This window comes from Misgurnus anguillicaudatus, chromosome 7 (genome assembly GCF_027580225.2).
Source record: "Misgurnus anguillicaudatus chromosome 7, ASM2758022v2, whole genome shotgun sequence".
Classification (NCBI taxonomy): Eukaryota; Metazoa; Chordata; class Actinopteri; order Cypriniformes; family Cobitidae; genus Misgurnus; species Misgurnus anguillicaudatus.
The window spans coordinates 8551116-8577321 of record NC_073343.2 but is presented as its reverse complement, the minus strand read 5'-3'; the positions used below and the strand labels follow the sequence as shown (position 1 = coordinate 8577321).

The 26206-nt window shown below is 37.7% G+C and overlaps 2 protein-coding genes and 2 long non-coding RNA genes across 6 annotated transcripts; 3 read left to right on the top strand and 1 right to left on the bottom strand.

The window, feature by feature from the left end:
• The first annotated feature begins 67 nt into the window (after positions 1-67).
• LOC129418258 (solute carrier family 22 member 7) lies at positions 68-10363 on the top strand. The gene is made up of 9 exons (XM_055173207.2): positions 68-2800; positions 3032-3135; positions 3341-3495; positions 4363-4531; positions 7493-7616; positions 7794-7903; positions 9060-9274; positions 9473-9581; positions 9799-10363. The coding sequence occupies exons 1-9, from the start codon at positions 2420-2422 to the stop codon at positions 10028-10030; spliced, it is 1599 nt and encodes a 532-aa protein (XP_055029182.2). The 5' UTR covers positions 68-2419; the 3' UTR covers positions 10031-10363.
• LOC129418261 (uncharacterized) lies at positions 3024-7604 on the bottom strand. The gene is made up of 4 exons (XR_008636052.2): positions 7476-7604; positions 4439-4525; positions 3258-3486; positions 3024-3150 (listed from the first exon to the last, which is right to left on the bottom strand). It is a non-coding gene; the product is annotated as an uncharacterized lncRNA (long non-coding RNA).
• An 824-nt stretch (positions 10364-11187) lies between the features above and the next one.
• Positions 11188-12893, top strand: LOC129448088 (uncharacterized). Its single transcript, XR_008645642.2, has 2 exons — positions 11188-12193; positions 12677-12893. It is a non-coding gene; the product is annotated as an uncharacterized lncRNA (long non-coding RNA).
• A 3606-nt stretch (positions 12894-16499) lies between these two features.
• On the top strand, positions 16500-25558 carry LOC129417067 (exportin-5-like). Of its 3 annotated transcripts, none has more exons than XM_073869382.1 (8): positions 16500-16575; positions 17722-17768; positions 18959-19005; positions 21965-22086; positions 22156-22228; positions 22316-22453; positions 23759-24044; positions 25405-25558. In XM_073869382.1, exons 5-7 carry the CDS (start codon positions 22172-22174, stop codon positions 23855-23857), a joined length of 294 nt encoding a protein of 97 aa, XP_073725483.1. In that variant the 5' UTR covers positions 16500-16575; positions 17722-17768; positions 18959-19005; positions 21965-22086; positions 22156-22171; the 3' UTR covers positions 23858-24044; positions 25405-25558. The 3 variants fall into 3 exon arrangements, 2 of the variants coding, with proteins under 2 accessions (XP_073725483.1, XP_073725484.1); XR_012370453.1 differs by having other exon boundaries at positions 16502-16575; positions 23622-24044; XM_073869383.1 differs by lacking the exons at positions 16500-16575; positions 17722-17768; positions 18959-19005 and having other exon boundaries at positions 20789-22086.
• Positions 25559-26206: the final 648 nt, after the last annotated feature.

Here is a 26206-nt window from a genome sequence, read left to right as displayed (position 1 = left end):
GCAACTTACAACTGGTTTTGCGGTCCAGGGTCACATATGTATGCTTATGGTGTGTTTTATTTTACATATGTAATGAATTTCATTGTAATCATTGACTTAACGCGCTGCTGTTTTCTAGAGTATGTGGCACTGCTCGGTTGATCTGGTGTTGCAGGGACTGTTACATGTGCAGTCGACATTGTTGAGGGTTATATGCTGAGTATTTTCGTGTTGTTGACTGGCCTAAGCTATGACAATTTTTGATGCACTGTTATTCAACATTTTTCCCATCCTGCTGTAATGTTTTTTCATCTGATATTATGTCCCCACCACTTTTCAACACAAACTGTCGCCCCTGTCAATGCCTATAATAAAATGAAATGATATTACTTCATGTTTTACAGATCAAAATAGAGAGTGTAAGAAATGGTTTCTCAAAAATGAAAAAAAATCTCAAAATGAAAATTTCCCCATATTTTACCCACTCACAAGAAATCCTAGGATAGGTGTAATCCTAAGATTTCTTCTTTCAGCCACACGTCTTTTCAGCCTTATATGACATTAAATAGTGTCCTACTTTTAAAGCTCCAAAACAAACTCACGGTTACTAAATGTCTTTTGAGGCATTGGTTTTTGAAAGGAAATATTTTATAAACTATAGCCATACATGTGTTCATGAGAGTTGAAGTCATGTGGAAGGCTGAGCTTTGACCCAATTAAAGCTGTAACCACATTGTGCATTGCTGAATGCTTTGATTGTAGAGTTTAATAAAATAACTTTTTCTTGGATGACTAAAAGAAAGAGGTGTGATCCAATGTGTGAAGCTGTTTATTTACCAGTAATTCCAAGTGCTTCTTTATTTAAAATGTATTTGTGCAAGTTTAAACTATTAGAGCTGTATAGAAAATGACAATATATTTAACCTGCCAAATGCATTCAATATTAAACGTTTAAAATTAAATATATACATTTCAATTTTAATCACTGAATTTATTCTCTGCATATTAAAGCTTATTTGTTGCATTATCAAAATTATTGTACAGAAATTGTTTTAAGTACCTTTCTTTTCATAAATAATCAGTTGGCTTACAGTTTTTTTTACAGACGTTAGGACACATTTCTCAATACTTAGGTCACTTTTGCAAAACTCTTCACACAGTGAGCAAAACAGAAGTCTATGTGGGCTAAACTGAGGATAAATTATCATTGCTTTGGTACAAAATGCATTCAATAACTACATCTCTCAAATTTCATGAATTCTTTTCTCACTCAGACACAACATCTGCCAAAACTCTTTATAAAATGCAGGCCAATTTGCACATGCTTACATACTGCTTTCAAAACTGTTAAACTTATGTTCAAAACAACAACATAATACAAAACTGAATAAGACCGCAATTTGGTACATTTCTACAGTAATATTTTAATGAAATACTGTATATTAATTAAATGCTATAAAAACTATTGGACAATTGCACCAGCCACAGGTGTCCACAGCCAAGTAGATTAGCATTACTTTTGTATTTACCTGTATAAGTGGATGGTGTGTATAAAAATTATGGTATTTTGGAATTACTCAATGCAAAAAATTAAAAATAAATAAACAACATAAAACATTGAAGAATTCTGCATCATGTCTGATTCATTCCAGTAACATATATTGCAGTGAATTATAAACAGAGATGTGTCCTTGTTTTACACAAGGAAACATGTATAATGCTACATGTTATTATTGTTTTTTTGTTCATTGTTTTGTGGGTGACAAAGTGTGTTTGTCGGCTGTCAACCTTTGCTAGTGTTTTGGAAGAATGAGTTGATTTGAGACCTGAATAAAGTGTTTTGGTAGTTTATAGTGCATTTTTGAATGTGAAATGAACTGCTTTGCCAAGCTGAAAGTTTGTTGGGAGAACTGTGTGAAGAGTTTTGCAAAAGTGACCTAAGTATTGAGAAATGTGTCCTAGTGTCTGTAAAAAACTGTAAAAACAATCATTTACATTTAAGTCAGGCATTGTCATTTTGTAAGTGATGTTTCCAACACTATCTCATGGCAATTTATAAGTATTTTACGAGGTGGCTAATTTGTATTTATTTGTACGACCAACTTTGTAATTTTTTTAATGATTCGCCTTGACCCCTGTGACGTTGGGGTTGGGTTTTGTTATTGTTTTTTAATGATAATCGTATGTTTTTGCACGATTAACTTGATTAAAATGTACGAATTCTCATGAGATCAGGCTGACGTTTCTGACCTAAACCATTCTAGTTTTCCAAATCATTAACTCTTTCAGTATTCAATATGTGGCCAGGTAAGTATACAACCTCAGCATTTTTTTAAATGACCAAAGTACAAGCTACCTCTGGCTTATAACGGACACATTTTTTAAACCACTTCATACGTCAAGGTTTTTATAATAAGACAAAAAAAACTCAAAAAGAAGAATGAAGTTTGAAGATCTTCTTACTGAGATCAATGGCTTTGGCAGATTCCAGAAGATGATTGTTTGCATCAGTTTTATAGGACGATTTACAATTCCGTGTCACTTCCTGCTAACCAACTTTATTGCTGCCATCCCGTCTCATCACTGTGACATCAGTCATCTGGATGCTGATGGGATCTTTGAGAATCTGACTCAGCAGGAGAGACTGACTATCAGTATTCCAGCACAGGTAGATGGGACTCCTGCTTCCTGTCTCATGTTCTCTCATCCTCAGTTTCACCTGCTGTCAAACTCATCCAGCACTACAGATCTTCCTGTAGTTCAGTGTCAGAATGGATGGGAGTATGATAACAGTACATTCATCAGCACTCTGGCCACACAGGTAAGATGCTTTTATCCTTTGATGTTAATCTGCTGATGTTCCTCAGGAATTGTTTCTGTATTACAGGTTATCCCCTGCAAATTTGTATAAAACATTTGTAATGGCTGTCTATTGGTTTGTGAATGTGAAGGTGGTGTGGTATATTAGTTAACCATCTGGTCTGATCAGTCTGTAAAGTAGGCTCTCTGTCTCTCTCTCTCTCTCTCTCTCTCTCTCTCTCTCTCTGCAAAGTGGGATCTGGTATGTGATAATAGAGGGCTGAATAAAGCAGTTGCCACCATCTTCTTTGTTGGAGTGATGTTTGGAGCAGTATTTTTTGGAGGTCTGAGTGACAGGTAATGCCTCTGTTGCTAAAAAACATTTACAGACCTGTACCTTTAAAATGTTCTCATAGCAAGTAGTAAAGTCAAAATTGTTCTTAAAATAAGTGTGATATGCATGTTAGAATTATAATTACCATGCTTTAACAATACTTTTGACAGTGTTATCTTTTAATTAAGCCCATCATTTTTTTAATCATAGCTTCTGTTCTCTATGTAGATTTGGGCGTAAGCCGATGTTGCTGGTGTCGTATGTTTCAGGAATGGGTTTTGCAGTGGCCAGCGCTTTTTCCTCATCCTTCATCATGTTTGCAGTGCTGAGATTCTTTACTGGATTCACCATAACTGGCATCATCATCATCTCATCTGTACTTAGTGAGATAATACACACAGAGTGTACCCATGTTGTTTTTGTTAAAGGGACACTCCACTTTTTTTTAAATATGCTCATTTTCCAGCTCCCTTAGAGTTAACCATATGGTTTTTACAGTTTTGGAATCCATTCAGCTGATGTCCGAGTCTGGAACTACCACTTTTAGCATAGCTTAGCATAAGTCGTTGAATCTGATTAGACCATTAGCATCACGTGAAAAAAAAGGGTTTCGATATTTTTTCTAGAAAATTGCAACTTTTAATTTTCCGTCGGTCTTAGTACACAATGTAACTACAGAAGGGTCAAGTTTTAAACAGGTAAATATTGAAACTCTTTGGTTATTTTTAGCGCAATGCTAATGGTCTAATCAGATTCAATGGATTATGCTAAGCTATGCTAAAAGTGGTACCGCCAGAACCAGAGATCAGCTGACATGATTCCAAAACTGTCAAAATCAAATCTTTAACTTCAGGGGAGCTGGACAATGAGGATATTTTCAAAAAAAAGTGGAGTGTCCCTTTAAGGCAGGGGTGGGCAATTCCTGGTCCTGAGGGCCACAGTCCTGCAGAGTTTTGCTCCAACCCTAATCAAACACAGCTGAAAAATCTAATTGAAGTCTTCAGGACTGTTTGGAAATGACATTCAGGTGTGTTTGATTAAGGTTGAAGCTAAACTCTGCAGGACTGTGGCCCTCGATGCCCACCCCTGCTTTAAGGTCTTTCTTGTGTGATTCTTTGTTATGTAATGATTACCACTGAAAAATATTTATATGGCCAGAGGTTGCATTAACCCAAAATGTTCAAATATTTGTTCAAATATATTCTCATACATGTAGCACTAAAATGTGCATGTTTATACTTTTGTATTAGATGTGGAGTGGGTTGACATTAAGCACAGAAGATTGGTGTGTGTTATTGACAGTATGGCATGGGCTTGTGGAAGCACCTCTTTATCTCTGATTGCATTCTGTGTGAGAGACTGGAGATGGTTGACAGTGGTCGTCACTTCACCTTTACTTCTGTGCACAATCCTCTGGTGGTAAACACACAGTTTCTATATTTCTAAAAATAAATCTTTCAGCAGGCATGTTTGCAAATTCTCAGACCCATTTTAAAGGAATAGTTCACCCAAAAATAAATTCTGTCCTCACTCACCTTCAATTTGTTCTAAACCTGTGTGAGTTTCTTTATTCTGCTGCATTCAAAAGAAGATAGTTTGATAAATAAGGGTTAGCATAGTTGACCGTGCCCTTTGATTTCTGTAGTATGCACTCACCTAAAGGATTATTAGAAACACTTTGTCGCTGTCCGATGAAGACCGTGTATGTCCATTTTGCCAATTTTTAGATTTTTCGACGGATTGAATGTCCAGGTTCATTTCAGTATACAGTATGCGTCACATACGTAAATGGCCAATGAAAAGTTGTGAAATCATGTCATCTGATTTTCACGTATATCCAATTGGTGTCAAAGCTGTCTATCACGTTGCGTATCTCCCACCTGTGAAGCATCTCGCCGGTCTCGTAAAGTTTCATCGAAGCTCAGCACTGGATATAGCCGAATAAACATAGCCTGGTGAGACAATGACTTTCCTTCATCTAGGTAAACGTTTCCCCCTGACGCCAGACGTACGTCTAGGAGTGACTAAATTACGGTAGGACTGTGCAAACAAAGTATCTGTCTAGCATAGGTGTTATTTACACTGAGGACGCTTGGGACATCCCACCACTTTTTTAAGGCGTTTAAAATGTTCTGAAAAATCAAGTGATCCTTAAGACTGGTTTCGTGGTCCAGGATCACATATGTTGCGTTGTATGCTTATGGTGTGTTTTCTTTTACATATGTAATGAAATTCATTGTAATCATTGACTATACGTGTTGCTGTTTTCTATGGTATGGTGCTTCGGTTTGGGCTGGTGTTGCAGGGACTGTTACATGTGTGCAGTCAACATTGTTGAGGGTTTTATGCTGAGTATTTTCTTGTTGTTGACTGGCCAACGCTATGCCCATTTTTGATGCGCCGTTATTCAATATTTTCCCGTCCTGCAGTAATGTTTTTTATCTGATCTTTTGTCCCCACCACTTTTCAACACAAACTGACGCCCCTGCTGTCTAGCTTTACCATGTCAATGTATTGATTCATTGTCCCTTCATAGCTTGCAAGAGACATTTAATAAATGTATAATTAATATGAAATAAACTACACTGTAAAAAAATTCTGTAGAAATTGCAGCTGGGTTGCCGGTAACTTACCGTAGATTTAAATTTATGTTTTTTACTGGCAACATTTTGTTCAAAGTTAAATGAACATTAAACATTTACAAGTCTTTGTCTTTATAGAGTAAAACTAAAAAAAGAGCATCAAGCAAAACATTCTGGGAAACAAAATCTGAAGCAAAAAACAGAAAAAGGTTGATGATGATTTCTGGTTCCCAGAATGCTTCGCATGCGGCTGCTATTGTATAGTTTTATTCTGTAAAGACAAAGACTTGTCAATATTCAAAAATGTATTTAACTTTTAACAAACCCTTGCCAGCAAATAACATAAATGTAAATCCACGGCAAATCACCAGCAACCCAGCCGCAATAACATTGTAATTTCTAAATAATTTTTTACAGTGTAAGCATATTTAACTAAGACGTAGGCTATTTAATAAACTGAGCGTATTCATCTGTCAATATAAAATGCGACCTTGGCCATTCTAATTAATGATCGGAAGAACGCGTGTCGACCACTGTTACTGTAAACTATGCACGTATGTCCATTTAACCTCGATTTTGGTCAAATGTGGATTATATCATCACACTGGCAAGAATATGGTTACATGTAAAGATGTCGTACCAAGTATGACAACGCTACATTCAACTGCTTTTGATATACTTTTTTTTCACTTCCTGAAAAGTAACCGTTTTGGACATACGTGAGTTTCATCGGGCAGCGACAACTTGTCACATGGCAGTTGCTTCAATGCATTTAGGGGTGTGGTCCTGGTCAAAACGATCTCCTGAACTCCAAACTGAATGTCAGAGTGGAAAAGAAAGGTGATTTAAGCAATTTTGAGCGTGGCATGGTTGTTGGTGCCAGACGGGCCGGTCTGAGTATTTCACAATCTGCTCAGTTACTGGGATTTTCATGCACAACCATAGGGTTTACAAATAATGGTGTGAAAAGGGAAAAACTTCCAGTATGCGGCAGTCCTGTGGGCAAAATGGCCTTGTTGATGCTAGAGGTCAGAGGAGAATGGGCTTACTGATTCAAGCTGATAGAAGAGCAACTTCGACTGAAATAACCACTGGTTACAATCGAGGTATGCAGCAAAGCATTTGTGAAGCCACAACACGCACAACCTTGAGGCGGATGGGCTATAACAGCAGAAGACCCCACCAGGTACCACTCATCTCCACTACAAATAGGAAAAAGAGGCTACAATTTGCAAAAGCTCACCAAAATAATGCACCATGTCACAAAGCTCAAATAATTTCAAATTGGTTTCTTGAACATGACAATGAGTTCACTGTACTAAAATGGCCCCCACAGTCACCAGATCTCAACCCAATAGAGCATCTTTGGGATGTGGCGGAACGGGAGCTTCGTGCCCTGGATGTGCATCCCACAAATCTCCATCAACTGCAAGATGCTATCCTATCAATATGGGCCAACATTTCTAAAGAATGCTTTCAGCAGCTTTTTGAATCAATGCCACTTAAAATTAAGGCAGTTCTGAAGGTGAAAGGGGGTCAAACAGTATTAGTATGGTGTTCCTAATAATCCTTTAGGTGAGTGTAGGATAAACAAATACTATGGAAGTCAATGTGTACCGAAAATCGTGTGCTAACCAGCATCATTTTTCAAAATATTTTCTATTTTGTTTAAAAAATAATGAAACGGATACAGGCTTAGAATATGAGAGTAAATAACGACAGAATTCTCTTTTTGAGTAAACTATGCTTTTAAGATCTGAAACTCATGTTGTTCAGTATACCAATTTTCCTGATGTAGGTGGGTTCCAGAGTCCGCTCGATGGTTGATAGTCAATGGGAAAATAAAAAGAGCTCATTATTATCTTCATAAATGTGCAGTTGTAAACTGTAAGGAGGACGTTATCTTAAACATTCAACCTGAGGTGAGTGAGATAACTTCTCTTTTCCCCGTTGATAAAAACATCCTTCATGGCCATGTAGGGTACCCTACAACAAACCATTTCATTCATATTTAAAATGTTCAAGCTCAGCTAAGTAGTTTTGGAAAGGATTAAACAGATCATTAATTTCACAAAAGAATTATATTTTTCTTCCTATAGACTCTCTCTAGCATCACTGTTACTGACACAGAAAAGAGAAAGCATTCTTACCTGGATCTCCTCAGAACTCCTAAAATGAGGAGACTGGCTCTGTTTACAGGAACCATATGGTATGTAATATGTATAGTATTAATGTCATTCTATTTCAAATACCAGTGTTTTTCTGTTATTCATGCTTCCCTTCAGTGAGCAATCATATTATCAGCAGAGTGAGTTGAACTAAAAAAAAACATATCAGCTTGAATCATGAACAGGTTGTTCAGTTTTGTTAACTAGATTAAACAATTTTTTAGAAAATCTCACTCTTTGTGATGCTCAGATGTGGGAGACATAGGCTGTGTCCGAAATAAACCCCCTATATAGCCTTAAATAGTGGATTATTTGAGGGAACATCCATTTTTAGTGATGTGCGAAATCATAGTGGACATTACTATCATGGACTGCACGCCTAGTCGCTCTATCACGACCGAGTAAGACAGCGGGGAAATGAACCCAATCGCAGACGAGCTTGAGGGACACAAAACAGGACTTTATAATAATACAAACACAAAGCAAAAACGATGGGGAAAACAGTACTAGTACTTATTTTCATTACACCAATGAAAATAAATAAATAAAGAAAAACATTTAACACTTTTTTTAAAAATATTTTTAGAGGACCAGCAGAGAAGACCCTGCTGGTCCTCACGGCCAACCATTATTAACATTTGCAGGTTAAAGGGTGGTTTATTCCCTTTCTGACATCACAAGGGGAGCCACATTTCAATGACCTATTTTTTCACATGCTTGCAGAGAATGATTTATCAAAACTAAATTACTGGGTTGTTCTTTTTCACATTTTCTAGGCTAATAGAAGCACTGGGGACCCAATTATAGCACTTTAACATAGAAAAAGGCTGATTTTCATGATATGTCCCATTTAAATAATGAATCAAATAATTTTAAAATTGTCTATTTATTATTCAATTAAAAAATATTTTTATATTCACAATTTTATTGATCTTTACAACTACATTTTACAACATAAATGTACGAAACAATTTTAAATGTGTATATTAATTTGTCATTTTATTTTAAAGCTCCATATATGGGAACTTGCATTTTTAATGAATCTACAAAGGTCACCATTTCAGCTTAAAATCTTTTTACTTTTTCTACTGAATAAAATTGTCTTCTACATTCTGAATGACCCAAAGTTTAGTCAATCAACAGCAAATTTTCATTTTGGGGTGAATTTTTCCTTTAATGGCGTTTCATCATTAACAGGTTTTGTGTTGCTACTGCCACCTATGGAATAAGCCTTAACATTGCAGACTTTGGGCTAAACTTGTACCTGACTCAGTTTGTGTATGGAGGCATTGAGGTTCCAGTTAAACTGAGCATCTATTATCTGCTTGAAAAGATTGGCAGACGTAAAACAGAGACAGGAGGCCTGCTATTGGGTGGAATCTGCCTAATGATTAACATATTTGTACCCAGAGGTGAGACCAATGTTGGACAATACTGCTAACAAGGAAAAGAATGTAACAAAGAAACACTGTAATATGTCAAGGGAAATGGTAAATTAACAAGTCTTGGTGTAAGCTGATTTTAAAATACAAACACTCATATAATGGCATGTTCTACAGCATAGTTTAGTTTTGCATTGTGTGATTATTCACTCTCTCTTTCTCATTAAGATCAAAAGGTTGGTCGTACTGTGGTAGCTGTATTGGGACAAGGTTTTTTAGTTGGTGCTTTTGCTACAATTATATTATACAGCTCTGAACTTTACCCCACTGTTCTCAGGTAACCATCAAAACTATATTTTTTAACTTAAATTGTTCTTTCATAAACACTTAACATTTTCAAATTTAAAAATTGTGTTGATTTTAAAACATTTAATAGAGTTCAACTGGAGCTAACTGCGTAACGATTGTGGATATCAAAGATCTTTTAGATACAGTGAACTTGATGACATTAATGTACAATTCATATGAAAGTTCAATGCATTTGTGTCTTGTAGGCAAAATGGGCTAGGCTATAACTCCTTCCTGGGTCGTCTGGGTGTGGCTTTGGCTCCTCTAGTCTTGTTATTGGACAATATTTGGGGGTATCTCCCTCAGATCACCCTCTGTTCTGTGGCACTTGTGGCTAGTTTGGTGGCTTGGCAGTTACCTGAGACACGAGGCAGGTGTCTACCTGAGACCATAGAGGACATTGAGGGTACTGGCTCAAATCGTAACATACGGCATTAAAACATTTTGTACTCATCAGTTCATATATCAATAATTAATAGATGAATGTGCAAGGGAAGAATACATTTTTAAACCTTATAAACATTTAACCAAATGTTGGGCAATGTTAGGCCCAGTTTTCTTAAGTTATAATTTGTTGGGCTAACCGTAATACACTGCCTTTCCGGCTAGGACACAGAAACATCTTTCCTGCAAACATACATATGTGGCCTATAAAAACACAATAGACCATGCTGTACTTTGACTTGCATTGTGTTCTGATTTGCTATGCTGTTAACTAAATCTAGATCCCAATGGTGTAAAAATAAAACATATTGTACAAATTTCAAAAAAGCAGAGCACACAGCAGTACATTCTACCCTCATACTGTAGTTAAGTTTTTAGTGTATTCGTAGGGATACTAAATCACTAATACAGTATGATCACTTAACCAATTACTCTGTCTCTCAATATGGTAACTTTTACATTACTGCACATACAAGTTGTGAAAATGCATTCGCATGTATAGTGCAAATTAAGTCCTGATAGAGTGAACCTTGTAACACAGTTACAATATATTGGAACAGTACTGAGATTCTTCATGGATTTACCATAACAGGCATCATCTCATCTGTACTCATTGAGAACCACTCTGTTGTTTTTGTTGTTTTCAGGTCATTCTCATTTAAGCAAGCAATTTTGGCAGGGCCAGATTAACACTTTGTTATACTCTGGGCAACAATATTCAAGGGCCCCATCATCACGACCCCAGGATCACCATAATATGGTCATATACAGAATATATTACTGTAATATACAGTAAATATACTCAATACTTCAAATTCTAACTGTCATCAGGTGTATTTTGATTTACAAATATTTAAATGCTCATACAAATGCACTACTATCTCCCCTATCAAAGACATTCACTCACATATGATGCTATGAAAACAAAACACATCAGCATCTGTATAATTTCCGGGCTGTAAAAGTAAGCTGGCAGTGAAGAAAAGTCCTTGCTAACTTAGCTGAGTTGTCCTCGTCGTTGACGGAATCTGAATGAACAGAACTTTTTAATACACATTTAAGATGACCATGGATTAACTCTAATTTGCATAGTCATTGATATAAAAAGCTTATTTTTTTGCATACCCAAGCAGTGTCTAAAAATTTAAATACACTGTAAAAAATCCAATTAATGAAATGTTGGAAGGGCAAAAATATATAAGTTAAACCAATTTTCTTGTTTGGGCTTAGTTGAGTAGACATATTATTTTAAGTCTAGATAAATCTGTGTTTAAAATATTAAATGAATGGTTATTTTCAAATCCAGTCAACATTCAGAATGGCTAGTGTTGACTGAACTAATTAAGACAAATCTGGTCAATATGTGGACTTATGACAGCTATGTTTCCTGACAACAAAATGCTCATAATATTACTGTTATTTGGTAACAAAACGTAATTTTAAGAGTTGTTCAGGCGTGAATGTATGTGCTTTAAGTTTAAATATGCGGTCGGTTAATATAGATAGCGTCTATTTAAAAATGTGCTCGGACACTTTCGGAGTCGGACGGAGAAGAGCTCCAGATGAGCTCCAGAAAATCACAGACACTTAAGTGCTCACACCCCGCCCAGCGCAGCCTCGCCTCGGCAAGCCCATCAGAAATCGACTGCTGGCTCTGATATCTCTGTGGCGTTTAAACATGCGATTTAATTCATTTTAATTTCTTAAACTTAATAATAAAAGGTTTACCGGTATGTTTTAAATCATATTTTAGGATTGCACTTAAATGATATCGCTGTTGAATTATATTTCATATCTTTCACATTTGTTATAACTGGGCTGCGTACTGCCTGCGAATTTGAACTTCAGAGCTGAAGGTGCGAGTGGAGAAATAGTCCCAATATCATAACAATCTTAAAACTTTTAAATATACCCGTGTGTGTACCCGTGTGCGTGCGTGTGTGCGCGCGCGTGCTCGCGCGTGTGCATGTATGTATGTATGTATGTATGTATGTATGCGCGTGCGTTTGTGTATTTTGAATTTAAAATGTTTTAACTCGGAAGGATCTGGGTCACAGGTCATTTCATCTGAGATCAATCCGCACGCAACAGCTGGAATCACTTACTGTTTCACACAAGGAAGGACACAAGTCAGCCGTTTCCTCAAGTTCACGTCAGGTAAGTGTTTGTAATTAAATGTTAATTTTAGAATATATTAATTGGCAAAGACGCAAATACTCGACGTTTTTGTAATTATATTTTTGTAAAGATATATAGAAGTGTGTTATGTTATGTGACCGAAGTAAAGTGGAGCTATTTTAGTTAAGATAAAAAGCCTGGATATAGGGTTGGTTTACCGGACAGAGTTTAGAACTCGGTCTTTATTATAATTGGGACATTTTTACAAACCTTATATAATACAATACTGGCGTGCATTTTGAGACAAAACAATAGCACTCATATGTTAAGAGATGTCAGTAAGTTATTTTAGTCAGTGAAAAGCCCTGTCCGAGAAAACCGCCCAATAGTGTGTGTGATGTCTGAGGGAAATTTGGCCTAACGTTATTTAGGGAATAAAGTCTTTCACCGTAAAACTTTATTATATTAAACATGTTATTTATGTATGTGTGTGTGTTTATATTCCTCTGTTTATCAAACCAGAGCGGAGATGATGTGAGGGGCAGACCCGAGACATAGCGAGACAGTCTCCGCTTGGACTGGCTGAGGAAAGTCTCCTAAATGGCCCTGGAGATGTTCTGACTGACGTTGGAGGCTTTTTGGACTGTTTTATGCCCTCTATTTAAAGAAGATTTAATTCTGTATGTTCAGTCTGTATGATACGTGAATAAGTGAATAAAAAGCTTTTGTTTTTATGTGACTGAAGTTAATTATTTTGTTAACAACACCAGCATAAATTATTTGATAAATAATTTAAAAATGTTATTAAAAAATCCCAAATAATAAATATTAATTGAAATAACATATAAAACATTGAGTGAATTCTTACATTTTAATTGACAGAGTCTTTGCTGTAAGTTTTTTAAGATTAAAAAATTTTAGTTGAATGAACTATAAAGCTAGTTGAGCAAACATACTTTTTTATATTTGAGTCAAGTTTGGGCCAACTAAAAAACATCAATTCAGGTAACACTTTGGTGACAGAAATTGAGTGAACGTAAAATTTCTGTGGAACTAGTTACTAAAAAATAATTCATTGAGCCAACAATTTATTTTTTACAGTGTAGGCTTTTACTTAATTATTATTACAAGACCATCATATAGCCTAATATTAGACACCCAAACCAAAGTGAAGAAAATTATCTTTAATTTGCAAGTCTGAACTGAACATCAACGCAGACATGAATTTACTCACAGAAGTTTAAGATCATATAGGCTACATCTTGAACGTAGATATATAAATGAACACAGAGAAAGTAAGTTTAACACTGTGAAGCACAAGCAAACATGCTGGAAGGCAGCTAAAAACCATCAGGACATATACACCGGCTTATTTTATTTTATTGGAGCCTTACCTCCAGATAGTAATAAACTGGATTGATGATTTAAATGTTGTTTACTCACATGTGCGTTGTGAACTCTCCGGATTCTATGTTGTGCACTGCTCCACTCGTTCAACTCTCCACATGGTCGGTTTGTGTACAGTGTCGCGTGAGCAGCTACACCGCAGGTTCGACTTCATTTGGCGCTAAGCAGACTAGAGGTCTACACGGGTCCAAAAATTCCTACCCGAACCCGATCAGACCCGTAAATGTGCTACACTGAACCGACCCGGACCCGTCTGTTGTTTTGAAAGCTGGACCCGGAACCGACCCGGACCCGTCTATTATTTAAAAGCTGGACCCGGATCCGACGCGGACCCGTCTATTATTTAAAAGCTGGACCCGAACCCGTCCGGGAAGAAACAGACCCGACCGGCAAATATTCTTTAGCTAAATGTTATTAATAAGTCAATAAACAAGTAGCGAAAATTAAACTTTTTGTCTTACCCATAACGTTAGAAGTTAGTCTTCTACCTCCTTGTACCTGACTGTGTGTGATGCACAATCCTTATTTCCAAGAAAGTTCCATCCATGTTATTCCTCTCTTGACGATTGAAATGTTTAATGCTTATTCCAGCTTTAAAAGTCCACTTTGTTGTGTATCGGGTCCACTTGCTTAATAATGTTTGCCCATTTGGATTATAATAACGATTGCTCGTTCGGTGTCATAGCTGCTTTCGTTAGCTTTACTTTGCTATCATCTCTGTGCTCTTTGAGCAGAGTCGCGAAAACTTTAGATATAACAGCAAGACGGTCAATTTATAATATTATTATAAAAATTATAGAAGTCACGTCAGTGCAAAATGCGCGGTATGGTGGAATAGGTCCCGCCTTCTAAATAAAATAGCCAATTGTCAAAGGTAAAGTCATTGCGTCTCACTGCAGAAGCTCCTGACTGGTAGCCAGAGAAACATTACAAGAGCGCATGCGCGTTAGCTGCCTGGTGGGAGCAACCAGATATAAACATTTTAACGCAACTTTAGCGTCATAGAAAAAATGTATGCGACAGTTCATCTAAGTTTTTGTTGCTGGATAAATATTTTATTTAAATGTGAGTGTGTGTTCTCCGAGTCCGATCGACCTCGGGTATTACCCATAATGTTAAACAGACCCGGACCCGAAGTAATAGATTGAGACCCGACCCGGACCCGGCTGATCATTTAAAATATAGTACGGGTTCGGGTCTCGGGTCTTCCGTGTAGACCTCTAAAGCAGACCTCTTGGTGATGTCAAAGTACCGCGAGAGCGATTCAAAGCAGATTTCTCCATGTGATAACTGGAATCGCTCTCGCGGTACTTTGCTGTCACTCGTCTGTGGGTTCTTTCGCGCCCCTATAGTAATTTGATTTCATACGCCGATCGGATCGCGCAGATACCTGCGTATCACGTAGACTACACCACTGTTTATAATTTACATTTTCTGCGTTTCTGGTGTCCTTTTTTAATTTCCGCTTCGCGCCCACTTAGCTTCTCCATAGCCGTTTCTCAATATGCATTCTTGTCTGTACTTGCATTCTTGTGGACTTGTGAAACGTCATCAGTCGCGGCCCAAGTACTGTTCCAATTCAGCATTGAGCGCAAAAGCCCGTGTTGACAGTTTGTTTAATATAAAGCGGCCAGCGGGTGATTACCAGATACAGTATTTTGCTCGTGCCCATTCTGCCCGGGGCCCTTTGGAGGTCTTGGGCCCCTGCATGGGCAATTGCCCAGTTGCTCGTATGGTTAAACAGGTCCCAGGTAGCCAGTGCACTCGGGCCAGATCCGGCTGTGTTCTGGCTGCGGCTTACCAGCATTAAGCCAGCACTGGCCCAGCAAAAGTTGCCAGATTCGGCTAGGCTGTGGATATGCGGATTTGGTCCGATTTTGGCTGACAAATGGCATATTTTCCACATATTGGCTTTCACATTTCACGTTTGTTTTAATAAAAATATATTAATTTAACAAATTGATATGCATATAATTGTTTCTATTTAATGTTTTGATAATTGTTTTTAGTTTTCCTGATTAATGGTAGCCTATGTAAACTGATTTTAAGTAGTGTGATGAAAAGTTAAGCTCAGAAATTTTTCCCTAATAAAATAAGGGAAGGGCAGAAGCATATTTTAATGTTAAGAATAGGTTTGTGGCTTAAAGTGCCATTAGCCTTTTGAATGTAAGTATCTGGGCTATTAAGTTTATACTGAAATATTTTCTATGTATGTAATATTTCAAAAAACACATAATTTATTAATTAATGGTCAAATACTAAATTGAGATTTTATAACATTTTTTAATAAGCTATAAAGCTTGTCAATTTGTTTACTTTATTACAACTACAATTTTTCAGCCCTTTTCCAGAATTTGAACTAATTTGATCATAAAGACTGATCTATTTTAATTTATCGATTACAATTTTTAGACAATTAAACCTGGGCTGCGTTCAGCCCCGACTAAACGTTGCACAACGTTTATTAAACTGAAACGGTGATGCATTGAACACCCTGTTGTGATGACGTAAGCGTTGCAACTACGGTAGCTGAGAGGCCATTCTTTGTGTTCTTTTTTAAATGTTTCTGAAGCCTGATGAAATCGTTATAAATGTGTGTTTAATACTGTAAACGACCCTCAATGTTACAGTCACTGACCTTGCCGTCCAGAATGAAAGACAACATTCCAACTTGAACCCATTGAGCAAGCTGTCTCTTTACTACCGCGTGGTTTTATACATCTTGCCGCTGATTGGGCCGACATTTCTGACACACCCACAAAACAAGAGAAAACGCTTCTAAAACCTGTTGCATTCCGTTGCACACCGTTTCAAGGAAACATGTCGTTCAACCCGGAAACCGTAGCACAACGTTGTGCACCGGTGTGAGATTGAACGTGCCCCTGGTTAAAGAAACTTTTATTTTGGAAAAAGAACTGCTGCTGTTTCAAGACATGCACACTAGCTGCGACATCTAGTGACGACATTTACCGGGCTTTAACGGTTGTTGCTGCATGAAGTGCAATTTCTCTGAGGTAAGACTTTTTGGAAGTTATTTAACGTAATTTTAATGCATAAAATATTTATACTCTGCACAATTTAAAAGAAGGACAAACGTGTGACTGATATATAGTATACGTAATTGTTTAAATGACCACAATCCCACTTCAACAAATATGTCAATTAGCATTTGAATTTATTATTAAAATACTGAAGTATTTCTAGATAAATTTGAGTAGAAAAATCGATTTTTATAATTTATCTGACAAGGAGAATTTGGACATAAGAAATGAACTCTGCTCAGTTTAATGAACTTACTTAAACAGTAATATTTCGTCTAGCAAAACAAACGAATAATATTTCGCAACTCATAAAACCAAGTAGTCAATGCAGCTGGCGGGAGAACTGAGGGATCCGTGAAGCGATTCTGCTAAACTCTCGTAGCCACCTCAGCCAGTTCCGCTATAGGGCTTATTCGCAAACACCGGAAGTCGCTAGCCGCGGCCATCTTGTTGACATAACATCTGTCCTGCCCCTAGCCGCACGTACATTTGAGTCGAGGGGAGCAGTAGCCTAATGGCTTAATCTCGTCTGTATTAAGAGAAGATGAGCTTGATTATTGTGGAACCATATCAAATAGACCCAATAGCCTTAAGTAAAGATCCGTCCTTATTGCCAGCCTTTTTGCTGTTGTTAGAACATCCGTGTATTACACCACACACCATCGCGCGGTTTAAAAAAAAAATTACACCGATAATACCATGCATAATACCCACGCTGTCTCGCTTGTCAATTGACAGACTGACAGTTTTATGTCAACAATATGGCCGCCGCGAACATTGATGACGTAGATCGAATAAGCCCTATTATACAGCTGACTGAGGTAATTTTTTTTACCAATGGATAACTTTGTCTGGTACAGAAAACGTTTAAATTTCACAGAACAGAGAGCATTACAGCTACAGGACACAGCTGGTAGTTAAACTTCTTTACTTAAAGTGCACCTGCAGTAAAAATATTTCCACCTCACTGTTGCACAACAATAAAACTGATTTCACCTATTGAAAGATACTTTGTAGAAAATGAGTGAACCTTAATTATGTAATTATTACTCAACATTTTGTATCTATGATGTGTCTGTCTGTTATACAACTTATTGTGATTGTTTTTGTCACATTTAGATTTCTCAAGATCATCAGTTTGGACAGAATTCATTTGAAGAATTAATGTAAGTAAAAGTACAATATTCGACGGGGCATGGATATTTCTTGGGAATCAGTTTTGTTGCATTGTTAATGTCAGGACTGTATGAGGGGTCAATTTGAGCCAGAAGTATGATAGGGATTCGTTTAGGGCTACAAATATATATTACAAATAAAAAGTCTTTACATTAAGTAGTCTAAACTAAACTTTGATATGTAAACGTTGTTATGTAAACTATAATAAGATATTTTATTAGATCACAATTCCAGCTTATGGATTTGGCATTTGCAGTCATTTTGAAATATAAATATAATGGTAGAGGAAACACTATTATCTGTGGATGTGTGTGACTAAGAGTAAGGAAAACTTAACTTTTTTATATAATTGAAAATCTCAAAACAACCCTTAAAAACCAAATTGAGTTCTCTTTTGCTGCATCTTGCCAATATTAAAATTTTAAATAGGCAAGGCTTAAAAACTTAAAAAAAGAATGAACTTTCTCGATAATACAACACTGGCACAATTGGGCATGTAACCCCCTTTTTACCTTAGCCCTTATTCTAGTACTTATGTTTCTTGTAGCTATGTTTACATGCAACCATTTAATCAGTTTGTAATCGTATTGATGACTCAATCGTATTAAAAAGCCGTCATGTAAAAACCTTAATCAATACGATTGAGGTAGATTGGATGCAAATTTGGATCGTATTGAAAGGGGTGGTGTAGTCCAATCTGTGATCCGATCAGCAGGAGAAAAGTATGCATGTAAATGCGTGAATCAAAGTATTTTGTCAGATGCAAAAATACATTGTGCATGTGCGCAGAAAATTTGTGCTCAAGTTCACATCTTATATTTACCTCTTATATAAAATGTACATTTAAACAAACATTTTGAGGTGCAAACATTTAAACATGTTTATTGTGCATGTAAACTGTATTGTTGTAACCTTTAATCGGATTAAATTCAGTCGGATTGACAAAATTTTGTGCATGTAAACATATCCCTTGTGACGACAGTTTGTTCAAGGATAAGAAAACTGCCATCTAGGGTTTCAGAACGAAGCAAGAGCCATCAATATTATATATGTATTGTATGTTTATGTATATATACATTAGCAAGAAAATGTAATGGTTTTCTAAATAAATATACATAAATAACATAATGTGTCTAAAAATTATTACACAAGAAATTCAGATCTTTCATATGTTTTTCAGAGCACAAGCAGATTTCATTAAAGGCCGGAACAGAGCAGACAGAAAAGGTACAGTATACTTTCTTTCCATGTCCGCCTTGCCCACACACACATCCGTACCGCTTTAAAAAGTATATATTATTTACAGGACATTCACAAATTTAGAAAAGATGAAGAAAAGTAGCGGCTCCACCACTGCATTGAATATACTGTTCTGTATGAGTGTGCAACTTGGCGTTCCCACAACGCAACACGCTTGACATCTGTTCCTCAGACATGAGGGCTTGCGAAGCATGCACACAGTGCGCAGTCAACACATGCGTGATCACTAAACTACGTTTTCTTTCTTGTTTAAGTGAACATAAACAGCTAGATGTGTCAGTATCAGTATATTAAAGCAGTGCAGTCTTAGGGGCCAGTCACACCAAAGCGCTTTAAACGCTTGCAAACCCAAGGCGCGACGCACTGAAGAGCAGTGCGACGCACTTTTCATATTGCTAAGCAACCACCGAGTCAGCAGTCTTGTCAATCAAATATTGAAGCGTGAGCGCTCTTTTGCTGTTAACTGTCATATTAGCAGAAACTTTAAAAAGAGGACGCTTGCTCTGGCCTTGTTTGAGGTTGAGAGGTGCACAAACACACAGGAGAGAGTGACAGAGTGGAGTCCGGTTCATCAAAGCAACTGTAAACTTCCCTCACCACAACGTAAGGCCTGCCTCTCCCCTCATTCGATTGGACAATGGAAAGACGCGAATGACGTCGGGCGCTTCTCCGCTCTCAGCGCTCCTTCAAAAAAGCGTGCGCGGCAGACAGCAAAAAATCGCAAGGCGCTCGGCGCGCATAAACAGTGTGCAAACGCGCCCTGCCCATAGAATATCATTCAAAAAAGGCGCATGCAACTGCCATAAACGCTTTTGGTGTGACTGGCCCCTTAAAGCTGTCTTGGGTTCTTAAAGTGACAGTAGCCTGCTGCTTTCTGTGTCAGAAATGTTCTTTGCACGCCAAAGGTGAAAATCACTCACTATTCTTAAAGGTGCAATGTATAAATTTTAGCGGCATCTAGTGGTAAGGTTGTGAATTGCAACCAACGGCTCAGTCCACTGCTCACCTCTTGCTTTTGAAACACATAGAGAAGCTACGGTAGCCGCCACCGGACAAACATGTCATCGTTGGAGACAACTTAGTAAAAAAAGTTTGTCCATTAAGGGCTTCTGTAGAAACATTGCTGCACAAAATGGCTGCTTCCATGTAAGGGGACCCTCTGTGTATGTAGATAAAACGTCTCATTCTAAGGCAATAAACACATAACTGTTCATTATAAAAGGGTCTTTATACACCCCTGATAATATAGTTTTGTAAATTATTTTGCATTTCTGGCAATAGATCCTTCTAAAAATTACACACTGCACCTTTAACCAAACAACTTTTGCAGCTGCACATTTAATTCATACAGTGAGGACTGTGCAGTGTTTTGTGTGTATTTATTGCTAATGTTAAATCATAGATTCTAATGACTAATATTTTTGCATTTGATGCAGATGCCTGAAAAGTAGAGCAAGATGAGTATAGTCTTATGATAAAAAAACAAAGGATTTGGTTGCTTGTCAGTAGCATTGTTGTAGTGACAGCCAAAATACATCGGGCTAGGGCTGGGCGATATGGCAAAAATGTGGTCTCAGAAAAAAAATCCATATTGGCCCGATAACGATATATATTTCGATGTAAGTTGTTAATGCTTCCAGCTTTAAAACAGTATGCCAACAATGACTGAAGCCACAAAAATAAGAGGGTTCATTATATTTTAATCTGCGCCTCGTCAGTTTTTTTAGCTAGCCAAAAATATATTAGTTATGAAATTGTCTGTCAACATTATTTTAACATGAAACTTAGCAATAAATACAAATAAATTAATTAAATGTGCAGCTGCGAAATTTATTCAGTTAATAGTAGTGAGGGGTTTTCATTTTTTTGTGTAATGAACATTGAACACCCAAGACAGCTTTGAACACCCAAGACAGCTTTAAGACGGCACTGCTTCAATATACTAATAAAAATACAGCTGTTTATGTTCACTTAAACAAGAAAGAAAACTTAGTGAGCCCTCGTGTCTGAGAACCATATACGAGCTATACATGCTGGTAAACAGGCGCGTCACCTTGTGGAAACGCACAGTCGCACACTCATACAGTACAGTATATTCACTGCAGTGGTGGATCTGCTACTTTTCTGTTATGCTTTCAGTTGATAAGATATGCTTTTTGATTACTGAAATTTAATTTAACCATTCAAACCAAAATCTAGAATAAAACGGAAAACACACTAAGAGTTTTTTTGGTAATTCTCAATAAAGACATGAAAGATAAGACTTTTTTTGTAATTATTTTGAGACACATTATGTTTGTCAATGCCCTTGACTTAGATAAAGTTTAGATCGCATTTTATAACAAATTTATTCAGAAAACTATGAAATTCACATACTTTTTCTTGCCACTGTATATATAATCATTACAATGTTAATCTATGAAGCTATTGTCTTCCTCCTTGAAGTACCTGTCATTGTTTTTGAAGCAGAATAGCTTGTAGGTAACATGTGTTGTGCCTAATTCCGACTGCCTGACTGGAGGCTACCCCCCGTCGCGTGCACGCCCAAAGTACCTTCGCGTTTCCTGTAGATGGCAGTAATAAGCCGGGAAACTATGTCAATTTACACACTTTGAAGGTTAATAAAAATGAACACTCATTAACTCCCCTGTAGGTGGCAGTATAAGTATAGCGATTTAATTCAGTGCTTTCCAAACTTCATTGTTTGTTGGCTTGGAGGCAAAACCATTTGCTTTTACAAAGAAATTAAGATTATCAGAGATAATGTTTTGAAATTTTCTGAAGTATGTTCCAAAAATGGTGCTTAAGCGCTCACACCCCGCCCAGCGCAGCCTCGCCTCGGCAAGCGCATCAGAAATCGACTTCAGATAAGCATATGTAGTTTGTAGTTTGTGAAATGTTTTTAAACGATCTCCTTGGTTTATAGTTTATTGAAGCGTTTAAAGAGAAATGTCCCTTCAGTATTGAGTGTGGTCTTCGGCTAGCAGAGAAATCCCAGACTGCAGTGGTCAGACACTTTGGCTCGCAAATACTGGAACATGTGGTCAAGTAAGTGTCTAAAATCTTTAGCATGCATATCAGATCATACAAGCATATAAACCTTTCTTACACTAATAGGTTTCAGTGGAATAACATGTCACTGCACGAAAAGGTCCAGTTGAAAAACTGCACAATGGGATTGGTTTCAAACGTGAGCATCATGGAAATGTATTTCTTAAAAATCTTTATGCATGCTCTAAGGAGATTTCTTTCTCACATGTGTTGTATTCCGTTTTAGGGTGTGCATCCGATTTTGGAGGAGGAATGTCACATTAAGGATTCCCGGTCACGAATAGTAGTTGAGATGATTAAAAGAGAGTGGCCACAGCAATGGCCTGAAATGCTCACGGAGATGGTGGAGCTGACCGCTTTGGGGGTATCTCAAGGGGTTTTAGTCACATGGATGATGATGTAGTTGTAGCACAGGATTGTTAAAGTCCCACTGTGGTGAAGTTTTTATTGTTGTTTATATCCCTACTGCAAAAATCCCACTAAGACCAGCATAAGCTGGATTTTTCAGTAGGCTATGTAGTGTTTTTAATATGCTTAATTTGTCATTCAACACCATCGCTGAGTATTTTATTCATAATATTTGCGTTTTCTAAAGACATTATTTTTCATGGTTTGGAATTGCATTGGTTTGCTACATCACAATCATAGATATATACACTAGAATGTCGCCTTGGGGTTCTAAGCATGCGTCAAAAACGCCGCCATCTTGGAACAGGGGTCTTGTCATAGGAAGTAGCCTGTACTTCAAATTCATGGATGATGCCGGACTTTTGTGCTGCGTATGGATGTTAGGCCTACTAGCACTATGCATTATAGTTAGAAGAAGTAGATTTTCATATTATCCAAATTTAAAATATTTTCTGGATTCTATGCTAAATACATGTCTGACTGTTGAAACTAACCAAAAGAAAATCAAGAAAATCGCGTTTATGATGATTTATGGGGATTTTATTTACGTTATGGCCAACAATGACGCTGATGCGGGGTTCCCCTGTTTCAAGATGGCGGCTCTATTTGATGCATTCGGTCCAATGAACTGTCGTAGCCAAGGAGACATCTAGTGTACATATCTATGCGTCAAAATCACATAATCACATTTGAACTTACACATGCTAAACTCACATGCAGTGTGTAATGGTCTAACCTGCTAACATCAGTGCTAAAAACAGTTCACTTATGTATGCGTTGTGAAACTCGGGAGTTGACATGTGTCAGAAACTACTGAAATTAGCATCTATTTATGAGTATGACAGGATGGAAGCGGGACTAATTTGCATATTTAAATATCTGAGTATGCTTAATAATACATTCAATACATTCAAGCAGTTTTATAGCATGTGCAAAATTACTGTCACAGGAAAAACGTTTACATGTGCTATTATGTTGCTCAAAAATGAGTTTTTTTTTTAAGTGATAAAATGATCAGCTACAGGGAGACTTTAACATTCTTGTTTTGAAATAAGCATTGTCATGACAAATTTTCCTTGGCTCTGGTTTATATGGTTTTAAAGTTATCCCCTTATTCTTTTTAGCATGTTCAGACAGAACTTGTGATGCTTGTCCTGCTGCGGTTAGCTGAGGATGTGATCACGTTTCAGACCTTACCTATTCAAAGACGGTGAGATATCCAGCATAGCCTTACCCGCCTTGTTCTTCTCTCTTTTCGCAGGCTAGGAACGCTCACAACCCGGACAACCGGCAGAAAGTGGCAAAATTTATGTCGGTTGTTCGAGAAGGCGTTGGTGGGGGTGGAGGTGTCGCCGTCTAAGCCGGCCGAGGAGCGGCAGCCATCGAAGAGGCGGGCCAAGTCCAAACACGGCGGGAAGGCCAAGCGTGCAAAAAGGGCCGCCTCTCCGTCCGCCTCTCCGCCAGACTCCCCGCCGTCGACGAGCGACTCTGAGGAGGAGGCCGTGCAGTATCAGGAGTCGGGGGTGTCCTCGCTCGAGTCTCCCTCGGTTAGTTGTAGAGCCCGACCGATATGCATTTTTTGGGGCCGATGCCGATACAGATATTACAGAGTAAAAAAAGACCGATAACGATATATCGGCCGATATTCATTATGTGCATATTATAGTACAGTACACATATACTACAGTATATTATACTACTACAGTACTGTACATAGAATATACTATATACATTAACAGAATATACTATATATAAATACTTTTTGCAATGATCACTCTATGATCACACCACAAATGTGGTGATCAAACACTTAAAATGACGTGACAAAGATATGTAATATAGGCAGGTGTGTTTTACAAGTTAACAATAAACTTTATTATCCAAAATGATTCTGATATAAGTGCACAAAACAGTAAATTTGACTTATTATAAATAACTTTAAAACACAAACAAAACAAAATACATATAACTTAAACCATTGTCAGTTTTAACGAGAATAATGTTATATTGGGCTTATTTAAAAAAATGGAAACTTATAAAGTCATTGTTTATTAGCTTTAGAGTAAGTTATGGACTTCACAAATTAATTAAAAACTTACCGTTAAGAAGACACTGCTTGAATTACTGACAACATAATGATGTAGGCTTATGTTTAATGTACTGCACAACTTTTTTATAACACGAACCCACAGTGTTCTGCCGGGACTTTAAACTTTTATAAAACTAAAGCGTCTGCTCTCCGTCTCTTTTATTTAAGAAAGGGTGTAAAGTTGCGCGAGCTTATTTAATCAATTGCTTTGAAATAAGCATGTAACAGCACAAGCAGCTGTACTCCCACAGACTGCGCGTCAGTTTAAGCGCGTCCTTTCTCCGCCTCGCGTCATTTCTTCCGCTTGCGTTTGAAACAACTCGCAAGTGGACAAAAAAAGACTGATTAAAACCACCAAATGTAAACAGGAATGTGTCTCTCTCGTCCACTTATAATCCAATCGACCAAAGCGCGCCTTAATACCAGGTGTAAAATGTTTTGAAGAAACTGCGTGACTGCCTCGGCCGCCACCTGAACTGAGAGACTGACTGAAGTGAAGGGGGTGGGGGATTGGCTGATGTCACTACAGTGAGTGACCTGAGTCGCCATTAGCAACCAATAGGGCGCACTCTGCTGGACAAACAAGTACTTACATCTTTCAAAAGCATTAATTGTGTTCTGTAAGGAACGTTCATATCGGCTTCATATCTGCGGCTAATACGCCGATACAGATATATCTGCGACATGCTCATATCGGCCGATAAAATCGGCAAAACGATAAATCGGTCGGGCTCTAGTTAGTTGTCTTTCGTGTGTCTCATTCGTGTCCACGGTGTGTTTGTGTTGATGCTAACTTCTTTCTCTGTCTTGCATTTTAGAGCTTGGAAGAGTACCCCAGCCACCTCAAGCCTGGTGGCAGCCTCCTCCTCCAAGCCTTCGGCCGTGCTGTCCCCGGCGGGGTCGTCGGAACCCGCAACCCAGGAGCCGGCCGCCTCCAAGCCAGACTCCTCCAAGCCCGCCTTGGAGACCACCGCCTCAGAGCACGCCGCCTCAGAGCCCGCTGCCTCCGAGCCTGCCACGTCCAAGCCGGCGACCTCCGAGCCGACGGCCCCCGAGCCGGCGACACAGCCTAAAAGAGTTGTCAGGACCACCAGGAGGAAACCCATGGTGGTCCTGTCACCTCTGAAGGTGTCGCCGGCGAAGGGGTCACCGGTGAGGAGACCTAGTGCGTCTTACCAACTGTCCGGCTTGGCCAAAGCGAGTCGTGCACGGGCTAAGGTGCAGCGGGCACTAAGGGAAATGAAAAAAATAGACATTTGAATATTTTGTGTTGATTTGTCATATGTGATTTTAATCCGTTCAAATAATATGTTTTTAATCAGTTCAAATAATATGTTTTTAATCAGTTCAAATAATATGTTTTAATCAGTTCAAATAATATGTTTTAATCAGTTCAAATAACGTGTTTTTAATCAGTTCAAATAATGTGTTTTTTAAATCAGTTCTATTAATGTGATATATGTGTTTTTGTTATTAATAAACGTTCAAATGTTCAATTGTCTGACTTGTCCTCATTTCTGGTTTTGAATAAATTACAGGTACATTAAAAAATTTAAACCAAGATAGATTTAATTAAACACTCACATTTATTATTAATAAATACATTCATTAGAAACGAAT